Source organism: Eufriesea mexicana, unplaced genomic scaffold (assembly GCF_001483705.2).
Source record: "Eufriesea mexicana isolate 0111107269 unplaced genomic scaffold, ASM148370v2 scaffold1596, whole genome shotgun sequence".
Taxonomy (NCBI): domain Eukaryota; kingdom Metazoa; phylum Arthropoda; class Insecta; order Hymenoptera; family Apidae; genus Eufriesea; species Eufriesea mexicana.
This window is the reverse complement of record NW_016909691.1, coordinates 298,877-326,518: the sequence shown is the minus strand read 5'-3', so window position 1 is coordinate 326,518 and position 27,642 is coordinate 298,877. Positions and strand designations below refer to the sequence as shown.

The 27,642-nt window shown below is 32.7% G+C and overlaps 1 protein-coding gene across 1 annotated transcript; it reads left to right on the top strand.

The window, feature by feature from the left end:
* Window positions 1–27,250, top strand: Apime-ASTA (allatostatin A). Its single transcript, XM_017901273.1, has 3 exons — window positions 1–223; window positions 25,433–25,707; window positions 26,553–27,250. The coding sequence occupies exons 2-3, from the start codon at window positions 25,456–25,458 to the stop codon at window positions 26,880–26,882; spliced, it is 582 nt and encodes a 193-aa protein (XP_017756762.1). The 5' UTR covers window positions 1–223; window positions 25,433–25,455; the 3' UTR covers window positions 26,883–27,250.
* Window positions 27,251–27,642: the final 392 nt, after the last annotated feature.

Here is a 27,642-nt window from a genome sequence, read left to right as displayed (position 1 = left end):
CGGCGGTGGACACGCGCGGCCCACGGCACACAGGCGGCTTACACGCGTATAAAGGGTGGCGTCGCGATGCCCTGATCGCCATATCCCGCGTAGACAGCAAACTCGCGGCGCCCGGCATCGACCAAGCCTCGACCACCTTCAGCCAGCGACCGTGAGCCACGTGAAACGGAAACGGAGGAACGATCTCGCGTCCCAGGGGAGCAGCTACACGTCCAAGCAACAGGTGAGCTCACTGTCTCTCCGATGTCGCCGCAACCACTCGCGTTTTCAGTCGTTATGGCAATTCGCGAAGCTATTTTACATCGCGTGGATAAGTATACGGTGGTAGAGGATAGAGATCGCGAAAGAATTAATAAATTCCAGTGAAAATGTTTGAGATAGTCTCACGTGGTTTGACATAGTTTGACGTGGTTTCGTATGAGACTCTTAGGTCGAGATTGATAGGGGATGATTTTGGGGTCCGAGGTCTTTGCTCGAAGAATTGTGAAAGAATTTGCAAATTCCAGTGAACATGTTTGAGATAGTCTCACGTGGTTTGACGTGGTTTCGTATGAGACTCTTAGGTCGAGATTGATAGGGGATGATTTTGGGGTCCGAGGTCTTTGCTCGAAGAATTGTGAAAGAATTTGCAAATTCCAGTGAACATGTTTGAGATAGTCTCACGTGGTTTGACGTGGTTTCGTATGAGACTCTTAGGTCGAGATTGATAGGGGATGATTTTGGGGTCCGAGGTCTTTGCTCGAAGAATTGTGAAAGAATTTGCAAATTCCAGTGAACATGTTTGAGATAGTCTCACGTGGTTTGACGTGGTTTTGTATGGGATTCTTGGGTCGAGATTGATAGGGGATGATTTTGGGGTTTGAGGATTTTATTTGGAGTATGAATATAATAGGGGTGAGAAGGTATACAATGGTTAGGGTGAGGTTTGTGGAAGAATTTTTAGATTCCAGTGAAGATGTTTGAGATTGTTTCACGGGGTTTGACGTGGTTTGATATGGGGTTCTTCGTGAGTCGAGATTGCTGTAGCTTGAAGTATGAATATAATAGTGTTTACGAGTAGAGAATATTAGATACAGTTTCTGTAAATGATGTTTGAGCTAGTTTGATGATCATTTGTCTATGATTGACGTTGTTTAATTGTGGTCGGTACTGATAATTTTTAATTAATACGGAAAATTGTTTTGGGTAGTTTGATGAATTTTAGATTGGAATTAGTGGGGTGTAATTTTGGAAAATTAGAGATCGATATTTGTACAAGTTTGAAGGGAAGATTGAGTCTTTGAAGATGCGAATGAAGATTGAAATACAGTGACTGCTTATGATTCAAGTTTAAGTACTGCAGTTTCATCGACAATTAGGTGCTTCGACGGACTATAGTTTAAAATTGGTAATCCACTATACAGTTTTTAGAATCCTAAAATCCAATTTTGTAATTTTTGAGGGATGCTAGAAGCCAGAAATCATGCAAGTGCTATGAAAATCGAGCAACGCGAACAATAATAATTATCACAACCAAAATTAAATTTTTTAAACAAATTTTGGAAACAATTCGAAGCTAATAATAATACGAAATTATATAAAACATTTTTCCACTGCTCAAAAATTTGACAAAAATTTGCTTCAAGGTACTGAATGAAAAATAAAATCAGGAAAATAAAAAAACAAGTAAAAAAAAAATAATGAAAAGGAAATTAATACGAGTTGATTATTACATTTATTTTTCGTCACACGTGTATTCGATTTTCCCCCAGAATCTCTTTTTTTCTGTTAAAATCTACACTTTTCCGTGGAAAACTCGAAGGTAATTGGATTTCGCAGGATACTTTCACAGTGTTCCATACAATCAGGATCGACTCTTAATAAATCGAGCACTATGGTGCAAAAGGGATGTTCTTTGGTTAACGCGACGATGTTTCAGCGGAACACCAAAGCTGAAATATTGAAGCTGTCTTACACTATGCTTTCGCCACGCTTTAAAGGACACCTCTCCAATTTGGTTAATGCAGACGCGTCCTCCGCGAACGACCATGCTTTTGAGATATTCGACGACCTCCAATTTCAATAATTGCCACACGGTATGGTCCTGTAATTACTTTAAGCAAAGCCAGGCGAACGCATAGGAAAAATTCGAAATCTCTCCTCGTGCTACGTATTTTCCAGCGCATTTTCACAGATATTTTTTCTACGATTACCAGAGCTTTCACATGATTATCCGCTAACGATGTCATTTTTCCGTCGTTCGACTAATTATTGCAATTAGTCGTGATTTTTTCCCTTGTGAAAGGAAAATTCAAATCGAAGTGGAGTATACAAGGTTGTTCTATTTGAATTAATTTCAGTGAAAATCTGTCGAATAACGAGACTAAGAGATGTCTTAATTAATGCTTTAAGATCGGGCTTAACATTCAGTCGCCATCTGCCAAGCAACAGGTGAGCGTTTTCTTGGTCCCGTGAATAAAAAATTACCCCTTTTGTGGCAGCTTGTCTAATTAAGGGTACGACTGTTTTAACACCCCTTATACCAAGTATTTTCACTTTGCCCTGCACACGGAAAAATCCTCGAATTTTTGACGAAGCTTCGACTATAGACATATACTCAAAATTCATCATATTTCAAAAAATACTGTTGATCGTAGTGTATTAAAATATTTATATATTTCTTTTGAGTCATCAATATTGTATCTTGTCTTTAAAAATTTCTAATTCCAAATTTTACGGAAAATTTGGAAAATTTGGAAAATTTCTAGCCACGAGAAGGTATCGTGCACAGTCTCGAATTCTCAAAATTCGAAAATTTTGGTTGGACTTCGAGGGGTTTCGAGGTTTTGTTCGTTTTTGGATATAATAATCGCGTGTGTAATGAATCGTGTTCGTATTTCATCCAGTCAATTTTGGTTATCCTTGGGAAAGTTATTCGGGGGTTGAAAGAGGAGGGGGAGGGTTGCGAAGGAATTAGAACGATCGTAAAAAGTTGCGCGAAATGAGGACAAAGTGCTCGGTTCCAAATGTGTCTGGCCGGCGTGTGTGAGGGAAAATTGGCAAGAACCGGTGTAAAAAGAGACGACAAAGAAGCTGTGCGAGGGTGCACGTCAGTGATAAATGGCGCGTTATGGGGGTAACGTCTTGTACTTTTCCCTGGATGAAGAAAAAATTAATTACACGATAGTTTACGATCACTTCCGTGCCAAATGAAAACGATGAAGAAACAATTAAGAAATGGTTCAAAAATGAGAATCACGAGCTTTCTTTTTTTTGGATCAGGAATAAATTAACTATGTAATAATTCACGATGAAAAGCTTTTATGAGAAATGAAACGGTGAAGAAAGGATTAAGAAATTATTTAAAAATGGGGATCACAATTTTATTTTGTTTTTAGAAATAATGTAGATAGTGAATTATAGATGATATAGATAGTCAATAGTGAATATAGTGAATATGAATATGATTAAGAAATGATTTAAAAATGGGAATCACAATTTTATTTTATTTTTAGAAATAATATAGATTTATGAATTACTGTGTGATAGTATCAAATAGTATGAATATAGTGAATATGAATATGATTATGAAATGATTTAAAAATGGGAATCACAATTTTATTTTATTTTTAGAAATAATATAGGTTTATGAATTATTGTGCGATAGTATAAAATAGTATGAATATAGTGAATATGAATATGAATATGATTAAGAAATGATTTAAAAATAGGAATCACAATTTTCTTTTTTTTTTAGAAATAATATAGGTTTATGAATTATTGTGAGATAGTATAAAATAGTATGAATATAGCGAATATGAATATCAGTATGATTAAGAAATGATTTAAAAATAGGAATCACAATTTTATTTTTTTTTGTACAAATAATATAGGTTTATGAATTATTGTGAGATAGTATAAAATAGTATCAGTATAGCGAGTGTTCAATATTTGGTAACTGCTATGTAAATGCTATATGTATAATACTGTATAATTCATAGTAAGCTACGTAATCATTAACACTATACATTTGCAATGTAATTCCTATATAAAGCTACATAATTACTGTACTATATTATACAATCGCGGTATAATATTTAAAGGTTGTTATTAAATAAGATAAATTACTGTTGAATTAATATATTACAATTCGCAATATGATGCTATGCAAGATTTAAATTACAAATTGCTAAATTTCGTGGAATATCTCGATAGTCAATAATTCGATAGCTCTTATATTTAAATCTATTCTTTAAAGAATACAGTAAATTTGTTACTAAATAAAATAAATTATTGTTGGATTAATATAATAATTCGCAATATGATACTAATAATATCTAAATTGCAAGCTGCTAAATTTTTCCATATTTCAATAGCCAATAATTTAATAGCTCTTACGTAACAGCAACCATATTATTTTTTTGAATTATCTTCGTACATGATTTTTAAAAAGTCTTCTCTTAATTGAAGGACCAATTACTCTGATCAATCAAATTTCCCCAGATTATGATAGAACGCAGAGCTTCAGCAAGGAATTTCTTATTAACGCTAGAACCCCGAGAATTTCATCCGCCATGAAACAACACTGGTCGCCATTTTGTCTGCACACGATTTCTCCGATTTTACACACATTTTCGAATTTTCACCACTACAAAATACCACTTTCAATTTTTATCAATAACTTTCATTATTTTCCCGATGTTTTTTAAACATTGATACAAAATATCAACAAATTTGTATTAATAATTATTACTATCGACTATCTACGATTTTTTAAATTTTATACATACCTTTGTCAAACATTGCCACAAATTGTCACCAAATTTTTATTATCGATTAATTTATTAATTTATAATTTCTCCAATTTTCTGTGTTTTTAATATTTTTATCGAGCAAAACTGCGAAATAATATATTTTTCTTAGTAATTTCTTTCAATAATCAATAGGATTCCATTCACTTGTTATCTTGCGCAATTTTTCGCAGCACCAGTTGATCACAATACTTTTTATCGAAGCTTATCCGAGCTATGAAGGACGTAATATTAATCACTCTGCACAGGTACATAAATTTCAAAGGCTGATATAATAAACGAGTTTCGTTTAATTTTCCACACACACACACATACACACGCACACATTGTAGGAGTAGATATCGAGTTGCAAAGAAGCAACGATTTCAAATCGACACAAAGGAAATTTATCTTGACAGAATGTATACACCAAATGATTTTCGCGAATCCCATAATTGAAATTCATTCACTGTAGTACCATAATCGCTAAGAAAGTATATACTGTCTATAAAATTTCGAAATTTTATGTAATTTTCTCGACGAAAATGCGAGAGATCGAAGTCACTGCAGGATAATGGAAACAGAGGCCAGGGTATTATTCGCGTTATTAATATTGCAAAAGCATGGAAACGTCAAAGAAATGTCAGAGGGTTATGAAAAGGGATGAAGTACAAGAACAGTTGTGACAAAAATCATGAATAAGGTGGAGTCGCGGTTAATTTCCGTTTCCATCGATCCTTTTCACTGCTGCGACTCGTTTCCTCTGAAAAATGTCTCAATCGTCGCCTGGAAAATGATCCCTCGTTTATTATTCAGCGCGAGGGTATTTTTCCCTCGGTCGCGTGTTTGCCACGCGAAAACATCGCAGCCAGAGGGATTGCAAATATTTTTCAGCCAACGACAGGACGATCGGCCGGTCGCTGGAAAAATTGTTTGTCGAACCGGAAACGACCTCGCGTAATTACACGTCCGTTTCCTCGCGTGGTACCGCGCAGGTACATCGTTCGTTAATCAGTTAACTTCGCGAAATTCGTGTTTTGCCTCGATGGGATGTGCTTCGGTGATAGTCAAATCGAAATGTCGCTGGAAACCCACTGACTCTATTTTCTCTGTCGATTTTTGATGGAATAATGAAGATTTTGAGCGGTTTGGGGTAATATAGATATTTGGATATTAGCATAAATTGTTCAATTATGTGTTTTATATTATATATCACACTGTATTGTACGATATTATATTTTGTTCAAAAATTTATTTAATATATGATTGGTAATATTGACAATAAATAATTATAAAATCAATAATGAGAATAAGGAGGATTTAAATAGATTTGGGGTAAAAGAGATACTTGTATAGTGGTATAAATTGTTCAATTATGTATTATATATTATAGATTACACTGTATTGTACGATACTATGTTTTGTTAAAAAATTAATTTAATATATGACTGATAATATTGACAATAAATAATTATAAAATCAGTAAAGAGAATAAGGAGGGTTGAAATAGATTTGGGGTAAAAGAGATACTTGAATAGTGATATAAATTGTGCAATTGTGTGTTCTATATTATATATCACACTGTAGTGTACGATATTATGATTTGCTCAAAAATTAATTTAATATATGATTCGCAATATTAATAATATATAATTATAAAGTTAATAAAGCGTGATATATTTATTTATTTTATTTCATTATATATTATATATTACAGTGTATTATATGATATTATGTTTTGTTGAAAAATTAATTTAATATATTGTTGGTAATGTTATCAATATATAATTATAAAATCAGTAAAGAGAATAAGAAGGATTTAAATAGATTTGAGCTAAAACAGATACTTGGATAGTGATGTAAATTGTGCAATTGTGTGTTGTATATTATAATTAAATGCTAATATAATATACTATATTGCAGGATATTATGTCTCCTCAAAATAATAATTTAATAGATGGTTGGCAATATTAATAACATATAATTATAAAATTAGTAAAGAGTGATATATTTATTTATTTTATTTAGTGTTGAATGACTATAAGAACATAGTAAGTAAATACATAGTAAGTAGATAAAAGAGTGAAGTGATGGAGGAGTACACTAGGAAAAATTTTTGGAAGTCTTCCTCATTTAAAAAAAAATTCTTACAGATAAAATATGAACTGTTTAATGTTTAAATAATTAAATTAACATCTTCTTTACTCCATTCCTAATTTCAGTAATTTTTGTTGTCTCAGAAAAAGACTAGTTAGTAATTGCTGTATTGCAAAAGTGAAGACCTACGTGTTTCGTTCTTCGAGTTCTAATATACGTATCACGTGATGAATAAACACTATTACTCTCAATTATCCATGCTCGATGCTAGAATAATTTAGATTTCAGATACGAATAATTGCAACCCAATATACGATAGAAGTGCATATTTATTGACATAATTAAAAAAGGATACCAGCGTGTACTGAAAAGAGTAGAAGAAATTTATCGAGCTTTTATAGCAAACGTAAAATAAAGTAGAAATTCAGCAATACTAGAATAATCCAAATCCACTGGCACTGCCATCGTATTATTTGCGAAACATAGAAATTATTTTTCCATTTTGATTTTCAACGGAATCAATAAACACGAATACTTTCAATCTTCCACATTTCGAGGACCTTTAAAACATTTCGTTTCGAAAAATAAAAATATTTCGTCGAATAAATAAACCGAATTTCACCGCGTTCAATAATTAATAATAAAATACTCAAATACGTGGAAAACCAGGATGAAAGTATACCAACGAGCAAATCGAATTAGTTTCGAGCTTTTATGCAATAGAACGCTTTAAACGATGACACATAACAGGTAATATCTGTAAAACCTGTGACAGCTACGCTCATAAATCCTTCGTTACATCCCTCTCGAAACTTTTCGAAGACGCCATTTTAAGACGCTGCTGAACGCCAGTGCGAGCTTGAATGGAAAGAAAAGTATCGCAAGCTCGTTATCAACGTTCATGCTGTAAGCAAGATTTTTTAATTACCTCGAGGACAAAACCGAAACTTGGTGGAGCTCGATTCGACCTCGCTATTATTTACGAGCAACGTTGCCATTGGTGGATTGATATCGGAAGTTCCGTTTCACGGAAGTTGTCGGCCATGGAAGAAGCCAGCTTTTCTTTCGACGAGCACCCACGACAGCCAGGGAATAATCGAGAACTCGAATCACACGTGGAACTTCCCTGCCGTCCGAGTTGTCAAGATCCTGCGAGAATTAGTTGAAACTTCGGCCGAACGTGATGGGAAAATATCAGAGAATGCTCCCCGACTGTGTCTCTGGTCGTGTTTCAAGCTGTGCAGACGAATTCGTTTGGTAAATCAAACGTAATTCTGTGTATTCTCTTCCTAGGAGAACAATTTTGAGATTTAGATTATTTTAGATTTAGGTTTCGAGGATTTATTTCAGGTGAATTTTAAGGAAAATTTCTTTATTTAAATATTAACTTAATTTTTTAATTAAATATTAAAGTATTTTCTTTATTTTAAATATAAATATTAACCCTTTGGGCTCGACGATTTTTTGAATTGAGAAGGGTACGAGTTGAAGAATTTTCTGCTATAATTTTTCAGCAGTAAATAAGAAATCGTGTAGTAATTAACGCGTGGTTATTTAATTTTTATACCTCCCACACAGTTCCATTATTTTAAATTTGATGTATTAATTAATATCGAATTTCGAAATTTTATGAAATAACGACTGGAGGACGCTTCTCGAGTGCAAAGGGTTGAAAAGGATTCTGATAATTGAAAATAATTAATTTGAGTTGAGAAACTTGACTATTTGGGAAAGCGAGATTTTGAAAGAGAGATTGGTTGAATTGAGAATCAATTCTGAGAAAAATTTTTGTAATTTTGTGGATATTTGATTTGGGGGTGTAGAGGAAGGGTTGGGGTGTATAGGGGTGTGAAAAGGGCTTGTTAATCGAGATGGTTCATTTTTCTTGATGTAGAGGGATTTATATAAGGATTAGGAAGATGTTTGAATGATGGAGAATTTGGTTAAAGGTTTGGAATTGGAATCTAGGGATATTGGGATGTGTTTAAGTAGTACAGGTCAACGGTTGACGACAGCCAGTGGAGTTGGTCAATGCATACATGTAGCTTCGTAGGTTTTATGATAATCAGAAATTGCTTTAGATCATAGGAATATGTATTTCCACTTTTGTCATGGTTTTTAACAATAGTTTGAACCATCCTGTAATAATTAACAATTTATCAATGGCGTCTATATATGGACGACGACTCACAGTCTATAAGTGAAATCTTTTTCGTCTTTTAATCAATAAAAAAACAAATAAAAATAGCAGAAAGTGTAGGTAGATGAAATTTAAGTACTCACATATCAATTGCCATGTAATACTTCATTTGACAATCTTTTTTATACCACAATGATTCATAAAATTTTCATAAAACATCTCATATATGTTTTCCTTTTATATTACATATAAATTTCGTATTTTAACCAATGAAAAAATAAATAAAAATAATAGAAAATGTAAGTAGAGGAAATTTAAGTACTCACATATCAATTGCCACTTGATGCTTCATTTGACAATTTTTTTTATACCACAATGATTCATAAAATTTTCGTGAAACGTCACATACATATTTTTCTTTTATATTATATATAAATTTCATATTTTAACCAATAAAAAAATAATTAAAAATACTGAGAAGTGTAGGTAAAAGAAATTTAAGTACTCACATATCAATTGCCACTTGATGCTTCATTTTACAATTTCTGTATACCACAATGATTCATAACATTGAAGTGAAATATATATATAAAATGAAATATAATTAAAATCTCTAAATGTGTAATTAAAAATTCTAATTAAAAATTAACGAGAAAACGAAGGAAGATGACAGGAAGCTCAGGTTAAGAAGCACTTTAGCCACTTAACGCTTCAATTTTCACTCTTTTCGTGTCCTAATGGCGCTCATAAGGTGCTCGTAACGCGTTTCATATATACTTATTCCTGCAACCGATGAGAAAAGAAGCAAAAACCGAGAGAAGTAGGAGATGGAAGGAAAATGGGAAGACGTGGATCAAGCGGGGTTATTAGAGCGGCGTTATTAGCAGATTTTTTGTAGCTTATAAGCGGCGTGCGGTGCACAGCTATTGCTTATTTCGCGAGTATGAAATCCGAAAGTGGGCTAATCGGCCTGTCATGATGAACCGACGAAGGTTTCCTAGCCAGTCGTTTAATAAGAATCTTTCGTTCAGTGCTGCGTGGCGTTTTATTTCAATCGTGCACCCCTTTGACGAGCGAATCGCTTTGTCCTCGCGATAACAGAGTCATAAAGGACTCATTGCGAACTTGAAACGTGCAATTTTTGGATCTCTCGATTCGAGTCGAGGTTTTCTCTTTTTTGGTTATTTTTTCCGACCCATTTCGAGGCACTGGAAATAAAAATTGGACCGATGTTGGCCTCGCATAAGCAGTTTTTGAATTTTCCCATTCGACTTCTGATTTTTACGATTAATAATACAAATTCTGATTCCTGGTATTGAAAACGAGAAAAATTTATTTGTTAAATATCGAAATATATAATTTTTTAACGTTTCATGAATATTTGGTGATTTTTAGTTCATCTTTCGAGTTTCACTGATTTTTAATTACTATTTTGAGGTTTAATTACTGACATTAAAAAATGGGGAAAAATTAATAACGATTAGAGCCTTTTTCATAGTAATTATTATCACTGTACATGTCACGAATATTATTAAAAAATAGGTAAGAGATAAATAATTTTTATTGCTTCAAATCTGAAATCTTAAAAGTAGCAGAAACTTCTTTGATTTGGGGAAAAATTAATAACGATTAGAGCCTATTTCATAGAAATTATTATCACTGTGCAGGTCACGAATATTATTAAAAAATACGTAAGAAATAATTAATTTTTATTGCTTTTAATTTGAAATCTTAAAAGTAGCAGAAACTTCTTCGATTTGGGGAAAAATTTTTCATAATAATTATTATCACTCTACACGTCACGAATATTATTAAAAAATAGATAAAAAATAATTAATTTTTATTGCTTCAAATCTGAAACCTCAAAAGTAGCAGAAATTTCTTTGATTTCTTAAATAAGAAAAAAGAATAATTCTAATACTTTCACGTACATAATTAATAATTCCTAACCTAAACCAAGCTTTTAACTTTAGATTTACCGAAAGTCAGGAAAAATTGATTGTAATTTTATCGTCGGGTAAATTCTCGATTTACATGATTTGAAAAATTCCCCTAAAAATTCTGCAACTTTTAAAAGTGTATTACTACAATTTTAAAAATTTTTTCTCATTATTTTCGTAATTTTTAAATAAATTCTACAAGGGTATGTTGCAATAAGTCGGTTTAATTAATTAACATTTTTCTTTTCCCCCAGTTCAGTGAGTCGCGTTATTCCTCTTACGATCTCCGATATATTATCAACATTTCACGTTCTTGTTGGCTGATTTCTTGCGATAAATAGACGTAAAACAGAGGCTGACCCAATTCGAAGGCGCGATTTATGGCCACAAACAGTTCCGAATGCGAAGCTGTACTCTGCCTTCCCGTTTTGTGTTTGAACAGTGCCAGAACTTGAAGATTCACTGCCATAATAGTTGTTTGCATTGAATTTCAACGGGATACATCGGGAAAGGAAACCGGGGAATGCGACGGATAGCAGGAGACAAAACTAAATGTAAGATTCCATTTTAGAACTTCGATCGAAATTTCGTTATTAAAGCTGTTCTTTCTCTTATAAAATCGAATTTATTTCAGCGGGAATTGTGTCCTCGTTCGGTTCGAAAAATTTGATTTACGCTACGTTAGAATTCGAAGTTGAAATCGGAGCTGAAAAATTTCCCCGTAATTTCAATGGAAAACCCGCGACTCGGTTGGGTTGATTTAATTAAATGGAAACGTCGCAGAGACGGTTTCTGTCCTTTAAATGCCAACGGATTTTCAATATGGCGGAATTCGAAGCTTAATCGTTGATACAAATGGGATGAAATATAATTTAAAAATTCTGAGTAGAGTCGTAATACTATTTCATATAAAGAGCGAAGCTTTATTTTTCAATTTAGAATTTAATAAAAAGGATCCATTCTTAACGAAACAGAATTGAAGATCCAAATCGATGCTAAGAATTAATCAGAACCGGAAGTAAAATTACGATAATACAATTATATGCAACAAATCAAAATTTTAATTTCTCACCAGTTCAAAAGGATCCATCAGTAATGTAAAAAAAGAACTAAAAATATAGAACAACTTCGAAAAGAATTTAACATAAGAAAAATTAAAATTCCAGTTCGACTATAAAATTAAAAAAATAAAAATTCGGATAATTAAATTTTTATAATACAAGTAATCATAGAAATAAATTAAAAAATTATTCCAATCCTGTCTCGTAAGTACAAAGAAGTGTGAATTAATCTCTAAATAAAAGATTGGAGTACACCAACGCAATTTCAAAAACAGAATTATAAAATTTAGATCAACTACAAAATAAAATTTAACATAAGAAAAATTAAAATTCTAGCTTCATCATAAAATTAAAAAAATAAAAATCCAGATAATTAAATTTTAATAATACAACTAATCGTAGGAATAAATAAAAAAGTTATTCCAATCCTGTCTCGTAAGTACAAAAAGGAGTGAATTAATTTCTAAATAGAAAATTCGAGCACACCAACGCAATTTCAAAAAAGGAATTAAAATTCCAGTTCGATCATAGAATTAAAAAAATAAAAATCCAGATAAATTAAATTTCAATAATACAACTAATCATAGAAATAAATAAAAAAATTATTCCAATCCTGTCTCGTAAGTACAAAAAGGAGTGAATTAATCTCTAAATAAAAGATTGGAGTATACCAACGCAATTTCAAAAAAAAATTAAAAATTTAGATCAACTTCAGAAATAATTTACCATAAGAAAAATTAAAATTCCAGTTCGACCATAAAATTAAAAAAATAAAAATCCGGATAATTAAATTTTTGTAATACAACTAATCATAGAAATAAATAAAAAAATTATTCCTACTAAATCCTGTCTATTAAGTATGAAAAAGAGTGAATTAATCTCTAAATAAAAGATTGGAGTACACCAACGCAATTTCAATTGTATAACAAACGTGTAAAAGTAAATTTCCATTTTGAATTTCCATTGCAATATCCCCGCAAGATTCGATACCGCACACTTGGTGTTAAGGTGGGAAAAGAAAGACATAGAGGGAAGCAATCTCGAATGAGATTGCTATCGGTTTCATCGGCTATGCCTCGATCGGTGTGACGCCATTATTGAAAATGATCCACCATGCATGAAATTCGTCATTGGACGTGGATGCAACGGGCCGTCGCGATCTTTATGAATCCTCAGCTATTCCGTTCTTATCGCTCCACTTTTCCGTCTTTCTATTTTCGTTGCTTCAGTTTAACGTCGTGCTGGACGTAAAGTGGACGTAAAATTTACCGGCAGTAATTCCGATGTCGACTCGCCCACGCTTCCGGCCGTTCCTTGCCTTTATCGCGGCTCGACTGCTGCCACGGGGCTTTTAATTTTATGTTTATCGCGGTCTATGGGAATCTTTCGAGAGTTTCGACGAGGTTCGTCGAGGCGTCGTGTGGAATACGCGGTCTCTTTGATGGCCGACTGCGGGACTTCCGGTTCGGGTGGCATAATGGCGGAGTTGACGAGCGAAATTGCATTTTGCTTCTTTCTCCTTCATTTTCCTTATTTTCCCAGCTTGAATTTTATGGATCTGGTTGAATAAAATATTCCTTTCCTCTTTGGACTGGCACTTAATAATTTTGGATATTTATTAACGAGAATATGACGATTACGACTACGTTCCTGACTCTAATATTGCAATTCTAATGATACTTGTAATTTTCGTTACTTTTCCGATTAATTAGAAAGCAATTTTTATTCTATTTAAATTTTATTTTTAAATTTATTTAAAATTTAAACTTTGCAATTGATGAAAAATGTTTAATTCATGATGGCTGTTTAGGTTAGGAGGTATTCTCAATTCTTGGGAATTTTTGAGATGGTTAATTATTGTTGATATAATTATAGGTTAAGGGATAGCACAGTATAAGTTTCTCTTGACTATCTTCGTTAGTATTTAAGTTATAGTGCATTTCGTGGTTATCAAGGGATTTTTCGAAAATTTCGGTAAAGAGGAGTAATAAATTCGAGAAGTATCCGCAGAAATTTCATCCTGATTCAACGAACATATTCGATTGCACTGGACGAGAAGTTGGTGTAATGTCGCGAAGAGTGGTGGAATAGGGAAGACACGCTAACGAGGTTTAATTTCACGCCATGGGGCGTGTTTTCTCCCTCCCCGGGGAGAAATATCGAGAAGTGACGTTAATCTTGTTTCCTGGGCAAGGTGGTACGCGTACCTGTTCGCAGACCCGCCGATGAGATCGATGGTAATCGTGACAATAACGCATCGCAGCCATTTTATGACGCGAGGTCACGTGACCACGTAGTTCGTCGACCAGCCACTGCTTTCCTCGCATCTTTCCACCTGTTTTTCGAGAGAAATGCAAACAGAGTAGATATGACAATTTACAGAGAGTTAGAAGAGAGATGAGAGAATATATTATAAATGAAAATTCCTTTTTCATAAACGAATTGTAATTTTTATAATTATTATTTGTGGGAAAAGGGAAAACAGGTTATATATCACAGATAAAAATTATATATTTTTTAAAATTATTATTTATGAATAAAAGAGAATCTTATGATCATGTTTACTTTTTAATTCGTCCAAATTTTTATTTTCATATGACATTTTAGTTGTGAAATGGTTTATTTATAATCTCATGTTAGGAAACACTATGCTTATTTATTTCTAATATAACATGATATAAATAATAGTTTTGATGTAAAGCTACAATATTTATATTTTATTATTTTATATTTCTCTGTGACACCTTACTTCCAGCTGCATCAGTCAATAGCAAAGACAAAAATCAGTCATAAAATTTCAGGGAACCGTCTTCAACCCCAATGAAAATAATCTTCACCCATTAATACTATTTTCAGAAACACTCTCAAATCCAAGAAAACAATATAATACGTATAATATGAAACTACAGATACCAACAATAATACTAAAACAAATCAATCATGAAATAGCAAACTCTGCCATTTTTCTTCTGTACAGTCTCATTAAAAAGAATTTCCATCTACAAATAAAATTTCCTCGATCAATTTCAAATCCAAAAATATTGTATAATAATTACAATATAAAACTACACATATCATTAACAAAATTAAAAGAAGTCAATCATAAATTAGCAAAAGCAGCCATCTTTCATCTGTACAGTCTCACTAAAAAGAATTTCCATCTACAAATAAAATTTTCTCGATCAATTTCAAATCCAAAAATATGGTATAATAATTACAATATAAAACTACACATATCATTAACAAAATTAAAAGTCAATTATAAATTAGCTAAAGCAGCCATCTTTCTCCAGTACAGTCTCATTAAAAAGAACCTCCAGCGACGAAGAAAATTACAAATTAAATTAGAACAAAATTACAGTCAGCTACGAACACAAAATCATCAACACAGCCACAAACCACTCTATCCACTATGCCATCAGAGGATTCCCGCAGGTCGAGTCGTCTATTTCGTCAACGAGACGCGTCCAATCTCATTAACCGGAAGAAGAGAGCGCAGGGAAGATGCGGGGATGTCGATCAACAAGGGTGAACGGGAGGCGGCTTAAAATTTCATTAGCAAATCGTCGATGGATCTGCCACGGGGCACGCGTTAATCTCATTTCCGGCCAGCGAGTGGATCATAGCAGGCCACTTCCTGCCGCGAGCTGCCAAGCGATCCTCCATCGTGCTTTTCCACGCCATTCCGAATCTGCCTCGACTCGCTGCTCCTCCTGTCGTTTTAAAAGATCGATTGGCACCGGGTCGCGATTTCGCTCGATTTTTGTGTATGTCTATGGGGATACGACCCTTCGGATAATCCGGAAAACGTGAAACGATCTTTTCTTTTTTATTTTCCTTTATAGAGAACGGTGGATGAAAGGCTGGGGTCTTTTGCAGAGAGAGGGAGAGAGAGAGAGAGAACGAGATTCAGGGGTGGATTTGAGAATAAAAGAGGGTGCTTTGGTGGGTTCGTATTGTGGCTGGGAATATTCTTAGTGGTGACATTTTCTGAGAAATGGGTGAAGGATAGGTTTCCTTTTGGATGAGAGGCAAATAATTTTGTTGGGAGTTCGAGGGTTGACAGGATGTGGCGTTGATGAGTGATTTTGGAATTGAGTAGGGGAGTAGTCGAAGAATTAATTTGGGAAAGTCCTTTTTGGAGAAGAGTATTATTTTGAGAATAAAATTATTTCTCTGCGATAGAAATTATTAGGTGATAATATTAAGAATAAATAGAATTTAGTTTGGAAGAAGATAATAAAAAGAAAATCGTCCTTTTGAAATAATAATCGGGAATTAATGTTTTTTAAAATATAATTGACGAATAATTTCCTTTGAAACGAAATAATTAAAAAATAATTTCCTGCAAGTGGAGTAACTGAAAAATAATTTTCTTTGCGGTGGTATAGTTAAAAAAAATTTTCTTTGGAAGAAGAAATCAAAAAATAATTTCCTTTGGCGTAAAATATCTAAAAAAAAGTAATTTTTTTCAGAAATAATTGAAAAATAATTTCCTTTAGAATGGGATAATTGAAAAATGATTTCCTGTAAGAGGAATAATTGAAAAATAATTTTCTTTGCGGTGGAATATTTGAAAAATAATTTTCTTTACGGTGAAATATTTGAAAAATAATTTTCTTTTGAAGAAAAAATCGAAAAATAATTTCCTTTGAGATGGAATATCAAAAGAAGTAATTTCTTTTATAAAAAATAATTGAAATATAATTTCCTTTGAAATGGGATAATTAAAAAATGATTTCCTGTAAAAGGAATAACTGAAAAATAATTTTTTTGCGGTGGAATATTTAACAAAAATTTTCTTTGAAAAAAAGAATCGAAAAATGATTTCTTTCTAAAAAAAATAATTTCCTTCAGAAAGAATAATTGAAAAATAATTTCCTGTGAAATGGGATAATTAAAAAATGATTTCCTGTAATTGAAATAACTGAAAGATAATTTCCTTTGGGAGGAATAATTTTTAAAAAATTTTCTTTCGAAGAGACAACTGAAAAATAATTTTCTTCTGAAAGATGAAGAAGGATAGCCTCCCAAGGTTTATCTCGCAGCGTTGTTCGCTGAAATTTACAGACAAATACGTAGAAAGATGCAGAGTAAGATGGAGTGGATGAATGATAGGTTAAACGCATGGAATTTAAGCGAAAATGAATTGGACAGAGTACGCGCATACATCACGCGTGCAAGAAAACGCAATTTGCATAGAACCAAACTGAACCGTGTTTTATCAAAGGTGTCAAGTTCAGTAAGATTAAATTGAACCGCGGTTTAGCAACTGAATCAAATTTACTCGCGACTATATTGCATTGTGGGTATAGTTTGTATGCTTCGCGGTATAGTTCGCGATAAACGTACCACGAAACGTATTCTATTGTCGATTACGACATACAGCGCGAGTTTCCCATACAATGGACCCAATTTTTTAATCGCCACGTGCTGTAAGGAAGTTAAGAAAATTCGCGGGAAACCTAATTCCGAGAAAAGAGGATTAAAGAGTGATGTATGTTGTATCACAACAAGATTTTCCCTCGTATAATCTAATATAATCTACAATTCAAGCTCTGAAAACCTACGCAAACGTATGACCAGAGACAACGAGGGAAAAAATACTATGAATATGAAGGACATTTTTTTCAGTTACAGAAAATTTTTATTGCTATTAAAAAATTTTGCATGATCATAGTTATTATAAGACCTAAAAAGCAATTTTCAAAAGGAAAATAAAAAATAATGCGTATTTAGGAAAATACAAATTTCTGTAATTATAGAAAAATTATAGAAAATTTTAATTACAGAAAATTTTTATTGGTATTAAAAAAAAACCCATGATCATAGTTATTAAAAAACTTAAAAAGCAATTTTTAAAAGAAAAATAAAATATAATGCGTATTTAGGAAAATAAAAATTTCTGTAATTACAGAAAAATTATAGAAAATTTTAATTACAGAAAATTTTTATTGGTATTAAAAAGAACCCCATGATCATAGTTATTAAGAAACTTAAAAAGCAATTTTCAACAGGAAAATCACAAATAATTCCTTTGTTAGAGAAATAATTTCTGTAGTACTAGGAATTTCAATTAGGCTAATTGAGCTAGATCATAAATCATCTTGTACACTAATTGTTGGATTAAAAAAGCTGTAAGGAGACACGCAAAGATTGTATTGTATTATGTATAATAATCCAATAATCTTTTGAGAGCAACTATTAAATCTACAAATTATTTGCTAATATTTTATAAAAAGAAACGGAGAAATATTTTATAAAAATTGTTCTAAATGAACCTCGGATATTCTGTTGATTTTATATATATTTTTCAAAGCTATTTATCTTCGTATAATTTAATTTAATTAGTAAACATTAGTAAATAACACGTGAAATGATAGATGACAGGTGCATTCTCTTCAAAAAATTCCTCTAAATCAAATGCAATCGAGTCTACTCACCCTTCCATAATTTAATTAATCTAACTAAAACAGACAAATTTTTTCTCCAGAATTCCTTTAAAGGAACCCCCGTATTCGCTCATATACCCACAATTTAATTTAATTTGACGCAACACGAGTTAATTCAATTTTAGTTTCTACAATATAATTTCAAACGAAGCTAACAAGCACAATAAAAAGAAAAATAGACAATTTTTCTCTCAAAAATTCCTTTAAATGAACCTCCATGTTCGTTCATCCCCCCACAATTTAATTTAATTTAATGAAACACGATTCAATTCAATTTCAATTATCATAATTCAATTTAATTTAATTTTATACACAAACACGAGGGAGAAACAAGCAAAACACGATTTGATTCAATTTTAATGTGCACAATATAATTTGAAAGAGAGATAACAAGTGAAATAGAAGGAAAAGGACAATTTTTCTGTAAAAAATTCCTTCAAATGAGTCCCACTGTAATTTAATTTAATGCAACACGATTTAATTCACTCTTAATTATCATAATTCAATTTAATTTCATTTCATGCACAAACTCGAGAGAATAACAATCAAAATTTCTCTTTCAATCGACCACCATGTTCCTTCAATTCCACGCGTCACTCAAATCCAATAATCCTCCTGTAATTAAATTTCATCCATAAACGTCGTTGATCGTTGCCTGCGCGTTGCTAAAAATCGGGAAAATGTTCCCTGACATCCGTACCACCGTGAAAGCGAACGAAACAACGAAATCGAGCCCGATTAATATTTAGGAAAATTCTAAACGAGCAATTCCCACCGACCACAGTCCATCCGAACCTCTTCGAAACGATAATCGAATTAACCTCGTCACGGGGTCGAACACATCTCGTATAACTTTTCCCCTATCGATCCAGGTGCGTGCTTGTTTGCATACGTTTGCACACGCCGGAAATAATCCGCTTCGTTACCGGCGCGAGCCGGTAGGATATCACGGACGTCTCCGCCATTTAATCGCCGGCGAAACGCGCAAATTGGACCGGAAACGCGACGCCATTGCGGAGAACATTCGCCATTTGTTCGAATCGCGTGGATCCTCGCAATTCGCACTGACAGGCTTCTATTTCGTATGGTGGACAAGCGAAAATTTAAATAAAATATTAAATAAACGAAGAAACGAAATTGTTTCTATAATTGTATAGAAATAAGAAATTATATTAATTATATAACAGTGAATTTTATATTAATATAGTTACTTTTATTATAGTACTGTGATTAGTATGAAAGTTATTTTTATATTGCGTTGTAGGTATAAATATCCATAAGTATAATTATCATGATGCAATTATTGTTGACTCCTGAACTCTGATTTTTCTTATTTTCTTTTTATTTATATTATGGTACTATTATTGTAGTATGATTAGTATAAAAGTTACTTTTATATTATATTAATTACTTCTATTATTGCACTATGATTAGTATGAAAGTTACTTTTATAGTGCATTGTAGGTACAAATATCCCTAAGTATAATTATCATGATGGAATTATTATCTTATTTTCTTTTTTTTTTTATATTATGGTACTATTATTGTAATATGATTAGTATAAAAGTTACTTTTATATTACGTTGTAGGTACAAATATCTCTAAGTATAATTATCATGATGGAATTATTGTTGACTCCTGAACTGTGATTTTTCTTATTTTCTTTTTTATATATTATTGTTCTATCATTTTAGTATGATTAGTATAAAAGTTACTTTTATGTTATATTAATTACTTTTATTATTGTACTATGATTAGTATGAAAGTTACTTTTATATTGTATTGTAGGTACAAATATCCCTAAGTATAATTATCATGGTGGAATTATTGTTGACTCCTGAATACTGATTTTTCTTATTTACTTTTTTCCATTTCGATTTAAATAGAGGTAAAATTGCATAATTTTTGTTGAGGACATGAGGTACATTTTTATTTTTATTTTTATAAATACGTAAATCGTGCGTTTTATAATACAATTAGCGAGTAGTTTAGAATTTATTCTGATACAGGATTTTGCTAGATACGTATGTGTATGTTCGTAAGTGTTAGGATTATTATGTTGGTACCGTACGTGGGAGTTAATCTAATCTAATCCTGTTAGAGGAATTAGAAGATTTATTTCCTAGAATTTTGTACTCGTATGAAACCAAAAAAGGAAGAAAAAAGAGACGAATGTATAATTGTAAATGAATATGAAATTCGTGATTGAAATTTGAGATGAGTATCAAGTTAGTAATACAGATACAACGATAATTAAAATAATTATTGGTAGTATCGAAAATGCTTTTGAAAAATATCGAAAATATAGCTAAGAATGTTCTACAAAGGTTTATAATTTTTTAATAATAATTCTCTAATCAACGAGAAAAATTTATAGAATAATGTTTCAATGAGACAATGATTTATTACAAAATAATTTTCCAATGATAGAATCCCGAAGAATAATTTTCTAAAGTGACAATGAAAAATTATTTCCTAATAAAATAGTGAAAAGTAACGAATAAAATAGATGCAGAATTTGTTGAACGTTGGATTAAAATTAAAAAAAGAATTAGAATGCAAAATATGGCGAGAAGATGTTGACTTGCAAGGATAAGAAAATGAAGGTAAAATCGCGTTCGCATCATTTCGGAGATTTCCACTTAACGCTCAAGCACAAGGTTCTCTCGATGTCCCAGCTCATGAACTTAAAACTGGGGAGTAAGCAAGACTTTCGAAAGTCCTTTAAGAGTTTTCTCTCAGGGATTAAAGAACTTCCATGATGAAGAAGGAAATTATTTTTCAACGAAGATTATCAGTGCCACTTTACAGGGGAAGCCGGTCTTGAAGAGTAATTAAGCAACGTTAAACGCGATGGTAATTAATTATCCATGTTGAAGACTTCCTAGCTTACTTTAATACGGCAGTTTATTAAAAACTTTGAACTCTTGTCTTTTTTATTTTATTTTATTTTATTTAAAAATCTTCGAAATTTATTTTATTTTATTCTTCATCACTCTATTCTTTCCTTCCATTATTTATTACCCTATTTTATTTTATATTTCTGTATTATTTTCTGTAATTATTTATTACACTATTTTATTTTATATCACTGTATTACTTTCTCCAATTAATGATTATTCTATTTCTTTCTTCAATTATTTATTACGCTATTTTATTTTATATCACTGTATTACTTTCTGGAATTATTTATTACCCTATTTTATTCTTTACTACTGTATTAACTCCTTTAATTATTTATTACACTATTTTATCATTTACTATTATATCATTGTCTTGAATTATTTGTTACTCTATTGCTTTCTTCAATTATTTATTACCCCATTTTATTTCATACTACTGTATTATTTTCTGCAATTATATGTTACTTTATTTTATTCTTTACTACTTCCTTACTTTCTTCAAAAATTTATTATCCTATTTTGTTTTATATTATTCTCTTATTTTCTTCAATTATTTATTCCTTTATTATTTATTACTCTATATTACTTATTAATTTATTACTTTATTTATTACTTTACCCTATCTTTTATTACCCTTATTTTATTTTATTTACCTTTTAGTTCAATTAATTATTACCACAACTCAGTACACGAACTTCCAAAAGTTCCACTCCATCTGCCACAGAAAAATTTACAAAAATTCGAGTACACCGAAAACAGGACACCCCCGATGCACGCAGTGAGCACGTGGAACAGCGAGATTCAAAGCAAGCGAGTAATCGATACTCACCACGATACGTGACACGTGATTGATGTCCGCGAACGAATCAGATAAGTTGCATCTCAACCTACCCCTTCGATCTTTCCACTGTCCCCCTTTCACAGCCTCCCTTTAACCACTTCCTCTCAGTCCAGTGACCTCAAGCTCGCAACACCCCTGTCGGAAAGCCATAGGAAAACTTCGATGAAAAGGGAGAACGATTATTCAAAGGGATTTGCAATTTTATGCAAATTTCTTCCACTTTTTCCTCCCTCCCTCACTTTTTCCTCTCAATGGGTCTTCATCCAACGGAGATCGCAAAGTTAGATTTACTCGAACGAATTAACCCGGCGGAAGGAGGTTCCAGCGAATTGATATTGCTCATGCAATAAAAACACGATCGTCCGTGTAATTAAAAACTAAATTCACCCGTTGACTGCTCCAAGGCACCTGTTGCGATCGCAGATTTTATGGGGTTCCTTGGTTATCGTGGTTTATTAGTAAATACGTGGCAGTTTGCGACGTCAAAGCGGTATCAGAGTTCCAAGGTTTTAGCTTCAGAATTTTGTAGAACGTTTTAAAAGTATCTTTATTCAATTTCATTTAATAATTTTTATTTAATAATTTAAACGAGAATATTTTTGTTTATTAAATTAAAAAATGTCGTCTCGTTCTTTCTTTCGAATTAGAATAGTTTTATTATAGTTGCAGAAGCTTTTGTATTTTACGAAATTTATTTTTATAGTATTCTTAAATTTTGTTTAAACATGCTGTGATAAAATTTGATTCCTCAAGCTTCTTTAAAATTAAGCTTCCTTTGAAAGCTTTCTTTAAAAGCTTCCTTTAAAATTAGAGTAATTATAGATACGAATTCTTCATTTCGTGGGATTTCCTTTAAATTAATTTTTCTCCAATTTGATATCCTGCGAGGTTCATTGTAAAATTTTCCACGAAATCGCGGATATTAATAAGAGGAAAATTTCCTTTCTACTTGTTAAGATTTATCATCTAATTTCTTTTTAAGTTGCAATAATTTTCGAAGCTTATTCCGCAATTTCCTGTCAACTAGCAAGAGATTCTCCAACAAATTATTTACGTGATTAATTCTTTAATCTTTTCCTTGAAACTAAGAAATTTTTCTCAAGGAAATTTTCAAGACAAGATTTATCCTCGGAGTTCTAACTGCCATAATTTCACTCATAAAAGGTTCTCCACTTTTCATTATCATCCTCAAACTTCTCACTTTCAAAAAATTTTACTTAAAATTCCTAGAAGTAAGATTCCTTCAAATTTTCCTATTTCCAAAATGCACCAATTTAACCAAAATTTTCAAAAATCTCGACAAGCATAGTCCAACGTGTTTCCAATTTTGAAATCACATTCGAGTACTCGAAATTTTCATTTATTTCACATGACAGATTGATCTGGGAGATATTTTGACAGTACAAGGGGTAGTATGAAAGATATACTACCCTTGGAAAAATATTTTTGGTGAAATACCATAATACAAAATTATTAAAAATTAACTTTTGGAAAAATATTTCTGGTCAAACACCATAATACAAAATTATTAAAAATTAACTTTTGGAATAATATTTTTGGTCAAACACCATAATACAAAATTATTCAAAATTAAGCTTTTAGCTTTAAAGTGATATAACACAGGGGTGTCTAACTTTTTAGTTACCCTGAACCATATTGGAAGAAGATGAATTCTTTTGAGCCACACAAAGTACACCCAACATTAACGATAGCTGATTACCATAATTAAGATAATTAAGTAATTTAATCTTGACTAATATACCACTATTTTTTTTTTATTATTATAAACACAGTGACATAAAATTAATTTGACACTATTTTATACATTTTTATTGGACACTTTATATATAAAATTGTCCACAGATTGGACACCATAACATAACATAACACGAGCATAAAGAGTTTATAAAATCAATATGTATAATATAAAATCAAAAATTCAATATTTAATAATTAATAATTAATAATTATTTTAATAATTTAATACTATAATATTATAACAATTTCTTTAAATATTTTAATTTATATTACAATATATCCGATATTCAATGGGTATTTCTCTATTATATTTATCGTTGCAGTATAGTTATCGTCTGATGACTCACTTTGATCTACGAATATTTACGATATACGCGAACTTTAGATCGATATTTCGATCTAAAATCGAAAGAAATTTCACGATCGATAGGGATCTAGGAACTTGGATCTAGGAACTTTGATTTAATCATTCCAAGATCGAGTCCCTAGGGACTTCAGTGAAAATTCCAGTAACAACGTTCGCCAAGACGTTTCATTCTGCTAGATGCCGGTGGAAATTAAATCGGCCTCAATTTAAAGTGGCAATTCTGAGCTGACGAGGTCAGGATGAGGAAACTGGGATACACGCTTCCAGGACTCATCCGGTTTAATTTGCGGGATTTACGATCGTTCGTAAGGATCCCGGAAGCGTGGCTTTCTTCCGGCGAATCGCGGTCGTAAATGGTGATCGCTTGGATCTCTCTGCGCGTGTTCTTTCTGCAGGAAAGAAGCAGAGGGATGATGGACGTGGGAAATTGTGTTAACAGTTTGTATCCTCTCGAGGTATCAATCACAGCTCTACGTTGAATCGGGTTTGAGAAAGATTTCCGCGTGTTTCAAGGTTCGAGTCGAGATTTGATTTAGGAAGAATAAATTTTTCAGAGAAAATGTAATATTAAAAGCTTCCTACGTTTTTGGAAGAATATAGGAGAGTTTGTACAATTTTTCGTATTATTTTGAGTCACATAATCTTTTTGATTAAAATTCTATCACTAATTTTGGACCACCCTGTATATTTCGAGGAAATATCATTTTTTTTTATTATACATTATAGTTAATTATTGTCGAGACAAAAAGAGAGAACTAATTTCATAATAAATATTATTATTTCATTAATTTTATAATAAATAAATTAATGAAAAATATTAATCCCAGTTAAGTTATTATACTAAGATATTATATTTAAATAAATTAATTAATTAATATTTTTACTGGAATTGTAATTAAATAATTCGCTATTTTTCTTCCCATTATTTAAATTTACATGATTTTGCAGAAATGTAATAATTTATAAATATTTTTAAAATATTTCGATAAAGGGTTTAATTGTATTTAATGTAATTTAGTGAATTTCAATTGGAATTGATTCTAAAACGAGTTAGGTGTATGAAAGTTGATCAAATAAATTGCATTATTGAATTCTTCTTTGCAGATAAAGCAAACACAGAGGTCACAATGAGGACTAGAACAGGTGTGCTTACATCGTGCGTGGCTTTTCTCTACTTGGTTGGAATTGTCGGGAAATCAGTCCTGGCAATCGAGGAAACACCAGCTTCTCCCATGAATTACAACTCGATGTTAAATTCCATGGGATTTGACGAACCTGTGCCTGAAAAGAGAGCGTACACCTATGTGTCTGAGTATAAAAGGCTACCTGTCTACAATTTCGGTATTGGAAAGCGTTGGATCGACACTAGCGACAATAAGGTGAGTCCGTGAACGAAACAGGAGTCCATATTGAAATTTTTCGTATCGAAAAGGTGTCCAACTTGAAAATTGTGCAAAAATACTCTTTAATGGAAATATTAGGATCTTGAAACGATTCGATTTAATTTTTAGCAATAAAAAAATAGATTTCGAGGTTCATGTTAAAAATATATAAGAAATATAGTATTCGTTTGAAACTATTTATAGTTAAGAGTATCCTAACCTCAAAGATTCTTTGCAAGCATAAAATTATTAACATATTTGATCCACATCGTCCATTTCTTTCAGAGAATTATATTACCGATGTTCAACATTACCCTAACCTCAAAAATTCTTCTTTGAACTTATTGAAGCTTTCGAAGAACTTCATTTAACTTATTCTAACCTGAAAAATTCTTCCTTAAACTACCAAAGCTTTCAAAGAACTTCATTTAATCTTCTCTCCTGTATCAACATATAAAGTATCACCCTAACCTCAAAAATTCTCCTTTGTAAATTTCTTTACAAAAATATCCTAACCTTAAAAATACTGCTTTAAAACCACTAAAACTTCCAAAGCACAGCTTTCAATCTTGCCCAACTCGATCCTCAATACACAAAAACTGACAATACCTGACTCCTTTCCTCCACCAAAACACAATCCACAAACCAGACCTACTCGAATCACCGAAAACCCACTCAAACCTGCAGACCGCTAGTTAAACTTAACTCTCACTCGAGCTGGTGTGCACGTGTAAAAGGAGCACTGCGATGGCTTCGTCTAATTCCAGCGTCCAACACCCACGATACCCAAACCCAGAAGCAATTCTGTTCATCTCAAGAAATATCTGGTCGCTTGATTGCAGAGAGGACGCGAGTACTCGTTCGGCCTTGGCAAGAGGACAAGGCAGTACAGCTTCGGGCTGGGCAAACGGGACAACTTGGACTACCCAGCCAGACTGAGCCTGGACTACTTCCCGGACAGCTTGGCCTCCCACTCTCAAGAGACCATGGACGACTTCCACGAGGAGAAACGTGGCCGACAGCCCTACAGCTTCGGCCTGGGCAAGAGGGCGGTGCACTTCAACGCCGGACAGCCGGTGGGATCCCCCAAGATGCCCAACCTTCTCACCCAGAGATACCACTTTGGCCTCGGCAAGAGGATGCCCGAGGACGAGGAAGACTCGTTGCAATAAGGCCTGAACCTCGCACGACGACCAGCCACTGACCGCGTCGCCGGCTTCACGGCAATGTAGCTCTAATTCGATGTCGCAGAGTTTTATTGTCAAACGAAGTATATCGATAACGCAACAATAAAGACACGTTTTGAAGTTTCAACGTCTCTTCAACGAGTTCTTCGTCTCTTTTCGTTTCGTTCTCGATTCGGTTCCCTGCGTTCTTGCTACTCGCGTGGAGGCTAATCGGTGGAGGAGTGGAATTGGAAATCTGGGATGTTTGAGAGCGTTTGAGATCGTCCAGGGGTGTTTGGCACGGTTGGTTCTGGCCTTGACAGGGACAGCGAGCGAACGCAGAGCTGGGTGGGCAGGGAAATGGCGGTTTGAGGACTCCCAGAGCTGGTCGGTCGTTGTTTGACGACGTTTGATCGTGTTTGACGACGTTTGATCGTGTTTGGCGACGTTTGATCACGTTTCACGACGTTTGATCGTGTTTGACGACGTTTGATCGCGTTTGACAACGTTTGATCGTGTTTGACGACGTTTGATCACGTTTGGCGATGTTTCACATGGGCTGATGGTTAATCGAGGATCGTACTAAGGGTTTTCTAAGCGAGACGAGGAATTTGGGAGTGTTTTGGGTCGATTGGAAGGTTCGTAGTGGGAACCTCGAGAAAATTTAGAAGCCAGGTGCTTCGTTTTTTGGAATTATTCGTTCAAATTTGTTTCGTAAAGTTTACGAATCTCTTCGAATATTTTTCGTAAGCTTCCAACAGTATTC